The 15,896-nt window shown below is 36.2% G+C and overlaps 1 protein-coding gene across 2 annotated transcripts in view; it reads right to left on the reverse strand.

The window, feature by feature from the left end:
• Window positions 1-1,724: 1,724 nt before the first annotated feature.
• The window catches only part of CFAP299 (cilia and flagella associated protein 299), a gene marked incomplete at both ends in the record, with an annotated part of 643,668 nt that continues 629,496 nt past the window's right edge, over window positions 1,725-15,896 (reverse strand). For both annotated transcript variants that reach the window (XM_080697001.1, XM_080697002.1), the window contains one exon: window positions 1,725-1,820. In XM_080697001.1, the coding sequence (XP_080553127.1) occupies window positions 1,725-1,820 (96 nt within the window). The remainder of the gene's footprint in view (window positions 1,821-15,896) is intronic.

The following is a 15,896-nucleotide window of genomic DNA, read 5'->3' on the forward strand; positions in this document are numbered from 1 at the left end:
AATGTGATATCTGATTAATTTTGATTCAGACATAAATCTTACTTGGTAGGGCACAAATTGCCTCATTACTGACAATTTCTCTTTGATTACTTGCTGAAAGTGATGTTGGCCAGCCATTTCTGTGGTTCCCTTTATAATTAATCAGTATTTTGTGGGAAGGTACTATGTAAATATCTCTTCCTCATCAAATGTTCAATGAGTTCATGACTATAGATCAGTATCAATGTCTGGTTTCCTATTTGATTGCTGCTGTCATTGTTTTGATGCTGAAGGTCTCAGATCTAGCTAAGAGGGAATTTTTTTCAGTTGGATTCTGTGTCCTTTGTTTCTTCTTTTCTTTTTTTGTAATTATTATATTTCTATTGGTGCATTCTAATTAACATCATAATGAGGTTCAATGTGATATAAACATATATGCACACACAGCCCTTGGTGTAAATCTCCTTCATTTGTTGAGAACGTCTCTACTTTCTGGCAAAGCTTGTTCCAGACACTTGTATTTTCCCTGGCTCAGCCCTGAAGTCAGTTGTTTTCTCAAGGATCCCTACTTCTTTTTGGTGGAAAATGGTGTTGAGAAACAGGTCTGAGTGTCAGGTATGCTCAGTTCATGTTGGGGTATTGCCATTTGTAGGTGCTCCCAGTGGATAGGGTAACCTGCATGCACGCACGTGCACACAAACACACACACATTCTATACCTGTTATACATATTGTGTATATAACAACCCATGTGAGCTAATACAACTCTACTCACCCTCACCCTGCTGCGTATCTGATATTTCCTGCCCTGCCATCCCTTCCCCCATGAACACACCGTTCTCACCCCATGGGAATGTGGACATTTTCCTCTGGGGTCTCCTACTGCCCCCAAAAGACTCCCACTTCATTTGCCCCACCCACCTAATTAACTCAGAACAGGTTGCTTAGAAAGGGAAAAGAATTGAATGGGAAGAAAAGCCAAATATTAATTTTAAATGAAAAGTAGCCTCTGAATAGCATCTTTTGTGCACAAAGCCACCTGAAGGGCACATAAGGAAAATGTATTCATTTCTCTTATGAAGTCTTCATTTGGTCTCTTTTAGATTTCATCTCAGTGCTACAGTTGCGGGATTGCTGGTGTCCAGGCATATACACATAGCAAACATTTTCATTCAATTTATCATCATTCCATAGGATAATTCAGATTTTATTTGCTTGTTTAGTACTATCAAAGACTGCATTCTGTAGTATGCCTGTCCTCCAATTTGGGGTCCCTTATCAGTATTCAGTGATTTTAAGAGACAGCAGTGTTACATGGCTTCATGTTTTGTCCACTAGATTTAGCAATAGTGGGACCTGGAACATTTTGTTTTGGAAAATCTGAGCTACAAAATATGTCACCAATTTATGTATCTTTGAAGTGGCAACAAGATTCTCTTCCATGAACTGTTGCAATCAGCCTCAATGTTGAGAGTGAGTGAGTGAGAGAGAGAAAGAGAGAGAGAGAGAGAGAGAGAGAGAGAGAGAGAGAGAGAGAGAGAGAAAGGTCTCAAATCAGATCAAGAATCTATCTGTACAATTAAAAGAAATAAACGACTCCAATTTTCTTTTTAATCTCTACTAACTTTTATTATTCTAAATTGTTTTCTAGTGTCAGGATTCATTGATAGAATTACAACTTGCTTCTGACTAGAGAACTAATTTAAATTTAGAAAACAATGAGAAAACCACCTAATATGTTGGTGCTTAAGTCTTCCTTCTGGAAATGTGGTCAAAAATGATAGTTTGTGTGTAGAGTTCTGTCTGGATGGGGATTCTAGAAGAGTTGTCACCTGGAGGAGCCTAAAACATACAAATTACGTTGTTAGTTGAGTGCATGAAAATAACTGACATAAAACAAATTTTCTTTTTGCATCTATGTTAAGAAAACAGAACTAACAAGAGTATCCATGGAGATAATTCTGTTTCTCAGGAGCAGTGATGATTCCTATTAGGAGCTTTGTGGCCCTGGGTTGTGATACTCCTGAAAAGACCTGGGGTTGATGCCAAGTTCCAAGTCCATGCTGGCCTAGATTTTGTTGGATGCTGTGACTTAATGAACTCCGCATAAATTCTCTTGAAAAACATGTGATTTCCAAGTTATAATTCAAAAAGAATCCTGCCTTGATTTCCAGTTTGTCAAACAGAAGATTTGGGATGGGTTCAGACTAGTGGAAGTACCTATCCATGGTGGGTTTTATGAAGGACTTCTTTCTTAAACATTTAAAAATTATTTTAGGAGAAAAGCAGGGCTTAAGAGCCCCGCTAACAACAAATCTCCATTACCACAAAATCAGCGCCTTTCAAAGCCAGAAAACAACATCACCAGAGAAACAAAAAAAATCACCAGGCTCCAGAGAGAAAGCGGACTGAGAACAGAGCCACAGAGGAGATCCTCATGCCCGAGGACGTGGCTTCACGCCCGAGGACGCGGCAGCAGCACCATACTGCTGGCGGCACCGGCGAATTCACGGGACGGCCACAGCAAGCCGAGGGGAGCCGCTGCGGAATAGCCAGGCGGGATTTCTCGGCACAGAGGGCATCTAAAGCTCCCAGTGGCTGAGCTCAGCACACGCTGCAGGGATTCAGAGTGGAAATCCAAACCAAGAAAAAAAAAACGCCAGCCCCATAGCCGAGGGCGTAGCAGCGGCGCCATATTGCCACCGGCGGCAACAGCACTGAATTCACCGAATCCAGTACAGATACATCTGCGTACTCAAGAACAGTGAGTCAAATTGTGGGCCACAGCGGAGAAATCCCAGTACTGTACTCACTGGGACTTGACCCAGTGGGAGAGGGGCGGTGGCAGTGATATCACACCATAGAACGTGCAACCTGGCACCCCCCACAGTGTAAAGCAGCCTCTATCGACTCTCTGGGTCGGAGACTCTGTGATACAATCCAGTAAAGGAGTAGTGGGGTCTGAGATACTACTGACTCGAGATCCAGAGCACCTTAAGTGAAGTCATAGTGACCCAAGGGAAGAACCCAGAGAAGGCACAAACTTCCGAAATCATGGGAAAGAGGAATAATACTGGAGCAATGAATGCTCACAACCCCACAACATCAGAACCCGATAAAACAGAAAATCAGAGATTTCTAGAAGATTAAATCAGGAAAATAACTGTAGAAATAATAGAGGTGCTTCGAAAAGAACTCAGAGAGAGCCAAAAAGAGATAAAGGATGTAATTAATGAAGTAAAGGCCTCAATTCAAAGCACAAACAACCGATTAGACCACATGGAGAACAGAATCTCACTCTTAGAAGATGAGCAATCCAAAAATGAATGCATAGTTTCTAATCTAGGAAAAAATATCCGACAGCAGGAATCTGATATTGAAGAAATATGGGCCCATTTTAAGAGAGCTAACCTAAGAATAATTGGAATAGAGGAGGGAAAAGAAAGTGAAACCAAAGGGATCAACAATCTCTTCAAGGAAGTAATAGCAGAAAATTTTCCAGACATAGAGCAAGAGGTCGATACGCAGGTCCAGGAAACGTATAGAACTCCCTTTAGACAGGATCGGAGAAGAGGATCCCCACGCCACATAATTGTCAAAATGACCAATGTGGAAGCCAAGCAGAGAATCTTAAAGGCAACAAAAGCAAAGGGCCAAGTGACATTCAGAGGCAAACCAATTAGAATCACTCCAGACTTCCCAAACCAAGTTATGAGAGCCAGAAGGGCTTGGAGTAACATATTCCCAATTTTGAAAGAAAACAACTTCCAGCCAAAAATTTCCTACCCAGCAAAACTTTCTATCAAATTAGATGGAGAAATAAGAAGCTTCCATGACAAACAGAAACTGAAGGAATTTATGTCTTCAAAACCAGCACTAGAGAAAATACTCAAAGAGATTAACTACAAAGAAGAAATAGGTAACACACATCAGAACTAGAGAAACAAGATTTTCCATCCAACAGACAACTAAGATTGGTTATCTGTGGAGATTCATTACTTATGTTAGTCTTTTACCTATCTGTAAAGGGTATTGTTTGCCTTTATTGTTGTTAATTTTTAGGATTTCTAGTTGGAATAATAATATACCTTCAGATATAGCATTTGGAAATATTTTATCCCATTCTATTACTAACTGTTAACTCTGTTTACATTGTCTTTGGATATACAATATCTTTTTTATTTTTTAGGGAGTTTGTATACTCTTCTGTTGCCTGTGCCATTGAAATCATAACCAAGAAATCACTGCCAATTTCAATGTTGTGAGGTTTTATGACCCAGATTTTCTTCTAAAAGTTTATAGTCTTAAGATTTATATTTAGGTCTTTTATCTATTTTGAGTTAATATTTGTATATGGGATTAGGTAAGGGTCCAATTTTATTCTTTTCCATGTAATTATTATTTTTCAACAATATTTAGTTAAAAGATTATTATTCCCACCACCAAATGTTCGTGGAAACCTTGTCAAAAATAACTTGACAATATAGGGAAGAATTTAGCTCTAGGCTTTTATTTAACTCCAATGGTTTATATATCTGCCTTTAGAATAGTACTACACTGTTTCAATTATTGTAGCTTTATATGGTTTGAAATCAGAAAATATACATCTTCTAGCTTTGTTCTTTTTCAAGATCGTTGTGGGTACCTAGAGTCCATATTCCATATTAGGATAGATTTTTTTTCTGAAAAATAAATATATAAATATATGATAGTTTCACCTAAAAAATAGAAAAAAATAGATTCTCTGGTAAGAAAGAAAGCAAAAAGAAATATTGAAATGTTATCTTTAAGTCATCAAAAGCTTGGTATCAGACAAATGAAACTGTTATATGAGATTATCATTTTTAATTTTTGATAAATTGCTATAATACTAGATGTCAATCACTAAGCCAAGCATGGGAGGGAGGGATAGGGAGAGAATGGGGTGGGGATCGGGTGGGGGCTGACTGGGCAATGTGTGCATGTATGTCTACAAAAGTATGTATCCCACTATGATGTATGAATACAGTGCACCAATTAAAAAAAATAAAAAATAAATTCACACATCAAAAAAAAATTATTTTAAGCTAGGTGTGGTGCTAAACACTTGTAATTTCAGTATTTGGAAGGCTGAGATAGGAGGATTGCAGGTTCTCAGACTGCCTTAGCTGTGTAGTGAGGCTCTCCACAACTTAGTGAAAAAAAAAAAGGGCTTGTGTAACTTGGAGGAAGAAAGCCCCTGAGTTCAATCCCCAGTACTGTGCTCACTCTCTCTCCCTCTGTGCCTCTCTCTCTCCTCTCTCTCTTTCTCTCCTATGTCTCTCTTTTGTCTATGCATGTGCGCGCGGCACACACACACACACACACACAATTTTATCTGATTTTCTCCCCTTCAAATTATAATTGGTAAAAACATGTGATCTCTTTACTTTTATTCAGGATTATCAATCACACTGATAGATGTCTAGAAAGCTTATATGCTAATGTGGTGTTGATAAAGACAGAAGAGATAATTTGGATGAAGCTAATAATTAGAGTAGAAAAAACATAAAAGAGCAGCAAAATATGTACAATTGGAAGATAAGATATTTGGCCTTTTGTATATTTAGTGAATAAAAGTATAATGTTGTTTGGACTCTCTTCTATTTTAGAAAAAAATAATAAGAAACATATATGGAGCTAGAGAAAAATCTTTGATATTGTTTTTCCCTTATGGAATTTAAGTTCTTGCACCAATTAAAAATATTTTGGATACATGTGTTATTAAACAGAATAAGAAAAACTGTAAAGTCTTTGAAATGGGTATAATAAATATGTATTTCAATAAATGAGTACAATGAAAAATGGTGGTATATGCTTGTGATCCCAGTACTTGACAGGTTGAAACAGTAGGATCATCAACCTCAGCAAATTACTGCAATTTAGTGAGACCCTGTTTCCAAATAAGAAATAAAAGCAGTCTGGGGGGTGGTGTAACTTGGAGGTAGAATGCCTCTGGGTTTAAACCCCAGTACCAAAAAAAAAAAAGGTATATTTCTTGACTGGCTTACTCATACAAGTTATTTCTGCTATCCATTGTTTTATGTTGTTTTACATTTTTAATTATCATCTTTATTATAATACAAGACAGTTTCACATACTTCTTTGATCTTAACTCTTTTCCAGTTTCATAATTCTTTGGCAAAAAAAAAAAAACTGGTAATAATCTGAGTGTGGTGGAATTTTCTTGTAGTCCCAGTACTGGGAAGGCTAATAAAGGAAGATGGCAGGTTCACAGCAAGACTCAGCTACTTAGTGAAGTCCTCACCAATTAGTGACACCCTGTTTCAAATTAAAGAATAAAAAATAGGGCTGACGCTGTAGCTCAGAGGTAGACTGCCCCTGGGTTCAATCCCCAGTACAAAATAAAAAGCTGCTAATAAAGAAAAATGTACTTTTTTAAATATTAAAAATTATTGCAGGACATGGTGGCACACACTTGTAATCCCCGTGCTTGGAAGGCTAAAGACAGGCACATCATGCAGATTTGAAGACAGCCCCCACTGGCTTAAGAGACCCTGTTTCCAAACAAAAAAAATACATACATATAATTCATATATATATATGTCTGGGAATTTAGCCCAGAGGTAGAAGGCCCTTGGGTTCCATCCCCAGTACCACCAAAAAAAAATATTTTAGTTAGGTGTGGTGGCACATGACTATAATTCTTATAATTGGGAGACTGAGACAGAGGGATTGCAGGTTTGAGGTCAGCCTCAGCAATTTGGCACAAAAAAAGAGCTGGAAGGGTATAACTCAGAGGTGGAATTCCTCTGGAATCAATTCTTAGTACCAGAAAAAATAAGAACTTAAAAACACATACAATTTTTTCAATGATTAGAATTTATTTGATTTTTATCATCTTTTGTCAAATGGTATTATTTTTCTGTTCAATGCATCATCTCTAGTTCTTTATTTTTCTCTAAAATAAATTCTCTAGAGAAAGCATACATTCTAGAAAATAAAATATTTAAGCCAGGCATGGTGGTGCATGCTTGTAATCTCAGTACATGGGAAGCTGAGACAGGAGGATTGCAGATTTGCGGCCAGTCTCAGCAACTTGTGAGGCCCTCTGTAGTGAGACCCTGTTTCAAAATAAGGAATAAAATAGGGCTGGGGGTATAACTCAGAGGTAGAATGCCCCTAGGTTCAATTCCCAGTACCACAAATAAAAAGGAAGAAAGCACACATTCTATAAAATAAAATGTTCAAGCTACAAAATCATATCTCAATTACCTGCTCATTCAATCATTCTTACAAGTAAAACAAGGTCGATCAATAATGCTTTCTGTAGTGTGCTCCTTTAAGCAGCTTTTCTTTCTAGTCTTTCTCCATAAATCTCTTTTCCAGCAAGACAAGGATTGGAACAATAACAAAAGATATATGTCGTGGACAAGGAGAGTATATGGTGTTTATGCTAATGCTAATTTATCCCTCCAAATTGCATGAAATGGAATTCTGAAAGCTACCACTTCTTGTTCCTGAAGCTTTCTTCTACTCTGGAAGTTGTTCTTCTTGAGCTGCACTTGGAGAAAATCATAGTTATTGACTTGATATCTGAGACAATTTCTTCTTGATTTCTATGGCTTTATTATATTAATTTGGACTGGTTTTTTTCTCTTTTTTTTGGAAAGGAGTGCTCATAATATCACTATTTATTTCTTTTTAAATTTTTTATTGGTGCGTGGTAGTCATACATCTTAATGAGATACAAAATGGCAAAGGCACAATGCACACATCACTCATTTAGCCCTTCCTCACTTCCCACCCCATCCCCTGCCTCTCCCTTCTCATGTTTGACTTAGTGGTTGACTTTTGTTTCATAATCTATATAACTAATTTAGCTTCCTCTTCCCTCATTCCTCCAACTGTAATAAATTTCACTGTAGGTTTAGCTTTGGTCTTACCTATGTATCAGGAGAGGAATTTATTTATTCTCTTTTTATACTTTTATTGGTACATTAGTGTCCCATCATAACTCAGTTCACAGTGATAGTGGCATCATGCACACAGCACTTGCTGGGCTTTCTCCCCAGTTCCATCCCCACTCTCATTTCCTCATACAGCTTATTGGGATTGGCACTGGTATTCTCACATATGTATACAATGTCAATGGAAGTGATTCCTTCATTAATTTCCCTGAGTAATCAAATTTAAGAGTTTTATTCTTATTAATTAATTTATTTAAGTTTTGAGGTACAATCTTTTAAATTTGTTGTTGAATACAATTTGTTAAAGCTGTACTACAATTTTTAAAAATAATTTCACCAAAGTTATGGCCCATAGTTTTCTTAAAGTGTTTCTTATCTGCTTTAGGAATCAAGGTGATACAAAATTTATAGAATGAATTTAGAAGTATTCTACCTTTTCTCTTTCATGGCCTAATTTGAGAAACTTTGTCATCAGTTCTTCCTTAAAGATCTGATCAAATTTAGCTAAGAATCCATCTTTCCCTAGAATTTTTTGTTGGATGACTTCTTTTTATTTATATTTCTTATTGGTACATTATAGACTCACATCATAATGTAGTTCACAGTGATAGTGACATATATGCACACAGCACTTGGTGGGTTTTCTCTGGGCTCACTTCCTATTCCCCTTCCCCATACAGGGTACTGAGATTGACATTGGTATTCTCCTGTATGTACATAAGGTCAATGGAAGTGATTCCTTCATTAATCCTCCATCTCTCCCCTCCCCTTCTCCTAGACCACCTCCCTGGCTGCACCAGAGTTCTTCCTCCATTATCTGGAGTCCCTCTGTTATCCTGACTACTCCCTAGTTTCTGTATATGAGAGAAAACATATGCTCCTTTACTTTCTGTGACTGGCTAATCTCACTTAACATAATGTTCTCCAGGTCCATCCATTTTTTTGCAAATGACATAATTTTCTTCTGTACTGCTGAATGGAATTTGTGTGTATAAATTTGTAAACCATTCATGTGTTGATGGACACAACAGTTGGTTCTGTATTTTGGCTATTGCTAATTGTGCTGCTATAAACATGGGTATGCATATATTACTATAATATTATGATTAAGTTTATTTGGAAAGATACTTAGGAGTGGTATAGCTGGATAACATGGTGGATCCATTTCCAGTCTTCTGAAGAACCCTCACACTGATGTCTAATTTACAATCCCAGTAATAGTATAGAAAAATTCCTATTTCCCTATATCCTTGTCAGCATTGATTGTTGATGGTTGCTGTTCTGTTTGGAGTTAGACGGAATCTCAGTGTAGTTTTGATTTCCATCTCCTTTATTGCTAATGATGTTGAACATTATTTTTCATGTATTAATTGGCCATTAAATAACAGTTTATCATCCGGGTGTGGTGGTACAAGCCTGCAACCCCAGTACTTGGGAGGCATGGTTCCTTTTGTGATTAATGGATTAAATAAAAATCTTAGAGTCTTCATTTTGTATGTGTACAAGTGCTATGGTTATACTCCTTTTTAGAAAATTATCTTGTGAACACTTTGGAGCATTTCCTGTGATGTCCAGTGTATTCCTCTGATGGCTGAGTAGTCCTACTGTAGAACCTAACTGGACTTGCTCAGCTCCCTGGAAATTCACTTCCTTGAACCTTGGCATCTCTTTTCTTGACTCCCAGAAACAAACTGTCAATAGCAATAAAATGGCAACTTTTCGGATCCTTTCTTTCCATATTTTTATTTTCACAATTTTTGTGTTTTGTTTTTATCTTTGAAGCTCTTACAATTGATAAATTATTTCTCATTGCTGACAGTAGTGCTTTGGAATTTGGTTTTATGGTCTAATACTTGTGATATCTGTAAATGCACTATCGAGACTTATTCTTTGCTGTATGACATACAATCGAGAATATAGTTTCTTAGTATTTATTTTCATTGCTTATCTACTTGCCTACTTAAGGCAAAATTGAGAATCTTTTGTCCACCAAGAAAAAGAATAACTCTTTGACATAAAGAGCGGTGATTTTTGTATGTGTGTTTATTTTTGACCTGGGGTTTAATGTTGGGATCTGAAGTTACTAGCTGTCTATATGTCTGTGTAAAATCCTTATAACTTAAGGAGGTCTTTGCATGCAAATGCACAACATTTTTCTATCTTTGGAGTATAATAAATTTGATTAAAACGTCTCTTAAAGAAACTCTGTTTTTATTGGCCTGTATGGAATTCTTATATAAATAATTTATTTTATAAATCAAATATTTACCATACTCTTGAGAAAGGAGAAAATTAAAGTTATGATACTTTGTGCCATACTTAAGAAGTTACTTATGTAGAAATGAAGATATTTGGGGGAAATATAAGTTCTAATAATTATAGTAAATCTTTGGCAAACACTTTTATTACTATAAAAGCTATGTCCTTTGGTCGATCAGTGTTAGGAATGATATGAACAACAGTTCATCCTATGTATATTTTTAAACTTACTTAGGTATGCTTATCAAATTAATATACTCATGTATAGTATTTAAAATAAGGAGATATATAAATTTGGATTTTATTAAATAGAATAATTATTGTAACCATTTCATTTCAATTTTAATTATTTTTTCTGAGTATGTCAGCTTAGACATACTTCCTCAAATTACTAGGCAACATAAAACTTAGAACTGATATTGTATTGAATTATATAATAAATACTCCTTTTTGCTATCTAGATAATTTCTAACATGGAATACTGGAAATCTAATAACTAGTAGATATAATATTGCTTATATAATTTTGCTATATTATATGTGAAGTGCTTGTCTTTAGTCCTGTTAATGAATTATAATTTTTTTTTCGAAAAAGTATATCAATATAGAAAGTTATAAGTTGGGCATGGAGTTACACACCTAATCCCAGTACTTGGGAGGCTGAGATAAGAGGATTATAGATTCAAGGACAAATTCAGTAATTTAGTGAGACTCTAAGCAATTTAGTGAGACCCTATTTCCAAATAAAAAATGAAATAGGGCTAAGAGTGTAGTTTGGCGGTAGACTGTCCCTTGGTTTAATATCTACCACCATCAACACACACACACACACACACACACACACACACACACACACACAGTTACAAGGTAAACTTTGCTAGTCTGCTAAAATGTGTGTAAGGTGATTATAAATTGTCTACCTCCAATTTTCTCTCTAAAATTGAAATTACTTGCTAAAAGTCACTATTATATAAATAGTTGAGACTAGACTAGGAGTAACAGGAATAAGACTAATATATGTGTTTATGTTATAAAGAGAAAATAAATTTGCCTTATAGTAGGGGTTTTAGACTAGTATATAACAGTGAAATGATAGTATACAATAGGAGAAAAAAAGAGGAAGAGAGAGACAGACAGAGGAGAGAGCTAGAGAGAGACAGAAAGAAAGATAGAGAAATTCTTAGGCTTTTTCTCCCATTGAAAATCCCCTGCCAGGAGTAATGGTGCATACTTGTAATCCCAGCATTTGTGAGGCTGAGACAGGAGGATCCAGGTTCTTGGCCAGACTCAGCTACTTAGTGAGGCCCTTTGCAACTCAGTGAGACCCTGTTTCAAAATAAAGAATAAAAAACAGGGCTGGGGGTGTAGCTTGGAGGTAGAATGTCCCAGGTTCCATCCCCAGGATTTCAAAAAAAGAAAAAAAAAAAAGAAAAAAGAAAGAAAATTCCCTTAATAATCGTGGGACTTACTTTGATCTCAAACAGCTTTTAGGTATGTGGGTTATAACTTATCAATATTTGTCACGTGAGAAGTAAAAATTAAGAAATTAAAAAATAACGACTCTTTTGACCATAACAATAGTGAATGCATTGAAATGTTAACAGTTATAACATCTTAGTATTAAAATAAAAATTATTTTGTGTTTATGGATACATTAAGAATTTCTGTGAAGTTGGAGGTGGTGGCATACACCTATAATCCCAGTAATCAGGGGGCTGAGACAGAAGGATCTCAGGTTCAAGAACAGCCTCAGCAACTTAATAAGATTCATAGCAATCTAGCAAAACTCTGTTTAAAAACAATAAAAAATACATACATACATATATACATGCATACATACATACATACATGAAGATATAGGGGTGTATCTCAAGGTAGAATGCCTCTGAGCTCAATGGCAGTACCCCTGTATTCATACACACAATTTTTTTTGTGTGTGCATCAGATAGAAAAACAAAAGATACATTTTGGAAGTAAATTTTACTGGCCTTTGTTTATAGTACTGTGGTCTGAAAAGAAGCTGATAGGTGTTAAAATTTTAGTAAAGTTGGTCTAGTGTTGATGTATTTGCTTTCTTGGTTTACTGATTTCTTTCCTTTGCCTATTATATGAAAAGCTTTTATCTTCTGTGTAATTTTCTTAGATAAGAAAGATTCTAACCCCTATAAAAATAATTTTCTGTGCTTTATGTTTAATTTTACATCCTTGGTTATTTAAGAGAAATAAAAGAAAACAAAGAAGATTTCTCACTTTAAAAGAGCTCTTTACAATTATGTTATCTTCTATGTTTATTTTAAAATATTTTATTAAAATGTTTGATAGTTAACTCAGGATTTCTCTGGCACCCTGATCTTATCTTAATTAAATGTCCAAATACACTTTAACTTTTTTGTGTGTATAAATTTTGCCACTCCATAATTGGATACTAAGTATAGAAAAGAATTAAATAAAATGTTCAGGATATATCTTACACTTAAAATAATTTTTGAGACTTCCCAGAGGTATCCTGAAAAATATCACAAAGATTTAGTCTTTTACTTTTGAAAGAGGTGCTAAAAATAATTGTTTACTCCTAGAATCCCACAGGAATAGTTGGGAAACCAGAACATATGCTCAGCCCTTACCTGGGAAAATGTGCACAGATATGATGTCACTGATACTTCAGAAACTTTGTATGCTTTATGGGAAGCCCCTAACATTTTGTCATTGTCATTAGTGTCTTCATGTATTTATCTCAGGAAAAACACTGCAATTCTTGAGAATATTCCCATTTCACTTTGCCAGATAATATTAGAGAATTACAGCAGGTTGTTATTAGTTATATTTTCAGCTATTGTTTCAACTATAAATGTAGAGTTGTGAGGTATGTCTGCTTACTGACTGCATTATGCTATTTGCTATTCTTGGTATTCATTATGTCTCAGGACTTTGTCCTATTTTTGAATTAGATATACCATTTACAGACGTCTTCTAAAATAAATTTTATCATTACCCTAAAACTAGATGTTTTATCTAGTTTGTCTTTGTTGCAGCTTTATTCTTTGTTTTCTATATCATTAAAAGTACTAAATTTCCTTATTTGCTGCATTATTCTTGTTACAAACCCTCCTCTGATGATTCACACTTGAAAAGTTCTATTACAAATTCAATCACAGTGGTTTTGAGTCCCCAATAACTACCGATGCATTTTAGTCTGATCCTTCTCTGAAGTCCTTGAAGGCTAGAGGCCAGAACTTACACCTTCAGTAAAGAGGAAAAATCTCAGAATCTTATGTAAGAGGACTGTACTGGGTGCTTTAAATACTGACAGTTCAAGGGGAGCTGACAGTGGTTAGATGACTAACAGATGCTTCATGGGTACAATGAGTAGAGACTTCCAGGAGCGTTTTTAGGTCAATGAAAAGATGAGTTATCGAGCTGGGTCTGGTGGCGCATTCTTGTAATCCCAGCATTTGGGAGGCTGAGACCTGAGGATCACGGCTCGTGGACAGCCTCAACTACTACTTAGTGAGGCCCTCTGCAACTCAGTGAGACCCTGTTTCAAAATAATAAATAAAAAATAGGGCAGGGGGTGTAGCTCGGAGGTCAAATGCCTCTGGGTTCCATCCCCAGACCCGCAAAAAAAGAGTTACCCAAAATCCAATAGAGTAGGAATTCATGGGATTCAATGAACTAATGAGAAAAGTATTCTTGTACCTATTATTTTTAAATTTTTTTTTTTTTTGCAGGTCTGGAGATGTAACCCAGAGGCATTTGACCTCCAAGCTACACCCCCTACTCAAGTTTTTATTCTTTTTTTTTTTTTTTTTTGGTGGTACTGAGTTTTCTGCAAGCCCTTCTACCTCCAGGCTACACTCCCAGACTTATTTTATAGTTTTTTATTTGTTTTTGTTTGTTTGTTTTGTTTTGTTTTGGTGGTACTGGGGTTCCTGGAAGCCCTTCTACCTCTGGGCTACACTCCCAGACCTATTTTCACATTTTTATTTGGAAACAGGGTCTCCTAAACCAGCGCGCGCGGCTGGCTTCGAACCTGCATGATCCTCCTGTCTCTGCCTCCCAAGCACGGGGATTACAAGCGTGCGCCACCATGCCCGGCTCTTGTAGCTATTTTTATGCAATATTATTGATGTTATTTTAATGTTCTCTTTTCCAGATATGCAACGATAGCTTTTCCCCAGTTTATTAAACAATCTTCAAACCACAGAACTCTAGCAGATTCTACTTTTATAAATGGAGATAAACTTTTTTTTTTTTTCAGCACTGTGGACTGAACCCAGGGGAATTCTGCCTCTGAGCTACATCCCCAGCCCTATTTTATTCTTTATTTTGAAACAAGGTCTAACTAAGTTGTGGAGGGCTTCACTAAGTATGTGAGACAGTCCACAAACCTGCCATCCTCCTGTCTCAACTTCCCAAATACTGGGATTACAAGCGTGCATCACCATGCCCGGCTTATAAACCATTTTTAACTGATATCACATTCTCACTTATTCCTCTATGATCCAGAAATTCTTATTAAGTTTCCTTAGATTTAGTGGCCATTTAGTAATTTGTGTAAGTTCAGTAGAAATTAGTCATTTTTTAAAGGGGATGCAATAGTAAAAATGATATAACCAAGATCTCAACTGGAAGGTCATTTTTGAACACAAGACTCATTTAATTAAGGCTCATTTAATTTTTTCTGTAGCATTAGGGATTGAACACAAGGGCATTTTACCTCCAAGCTATACCCCCAGCCCTATTTTTTATTCTTTATTTTTTAACAGCGTCTCACTAAGTTGCAGAAAGCCTAAGTAGCTGAAGTTGGCCAAGAATCTGAGATCTTCCTGTCTCAGCCTCCCAAGTATTGGGATTACCAGCATGTGACACCATGTCTGGCTTCATTTAACTTTAAGGAAACAATTTCTACAAAGCCCTTCACTGTAGTCTGGCCTATGTTTTGGCTTCATGGGTCCAATTATATCTTATATGTAAGTAACTTTAAGATATTTTGGAAACCTGGGGAAGAGAGAAATTTACCCTAATTTATAGTTATTGCAGGTAAAATCTGGCGGGGCATATTTCTTGAGCTTGTCAGAGCTTTAAGGCCAGGTGTGGTGGCGCACGCTTGTAATCCCCGCGCTTGGGAGGCAGAGACAGGAGGATCGCGCAGGTTCGAAGCCAGCCGCGCGTGCTGGCTTAGGAGACCCTGTTTCCAAATAAAAATGTGAAAATAGGTCTGGGAGTGTAGCCTGGAGGTAGAAGGGCTTCCAGGAACCCCAGAACCACCAAAAAAAAAAAAAAAGAGAGAGAGAGAGGGTTTAAATGTCTAATTAAAGATTCCTTATAAAATTTTCCAGAAAGAATTTAATTTCTTATTTTTTCAAAATTGTCTGGCCTTTTAGTTTATAAAGCAAACATAAAATGTCTTATAACACTTTGCTGCACCTATGTAAACACTGGCAAAAATGATGAAACCAGCCTTATTTTATAATCAAGAATAACCTTTTCTTGAAAGTGTCATGATGAGGGGAAGGTAACTGTCAGGGAAACTTGTGAGAAATGGAAATGGACAAATAATCTGGATTACTTACTCATCTGGGTTTTCCCATCTATATGGTAACTGTGTCAATATAGAAATCCGATAATTTAAATAATTATAGTCTATAATAATGTAAAGTAGTTGTGTTTGATAAACTACAACTGATTTTTGCATTAATTTAATAGGCCAA

Source organism: Muscardinus avellanarius (genome assembly GCF_963383645.1).
Source record: "Muscardinus avellanarius genome assembly, chromosome: 6".
Lineage (NCBI taxonomy): Eukaryota > Metazoa > Chordata > Mammalia > Rodentia > Gliridae > Muscardinus > Muscardinus avellanarius.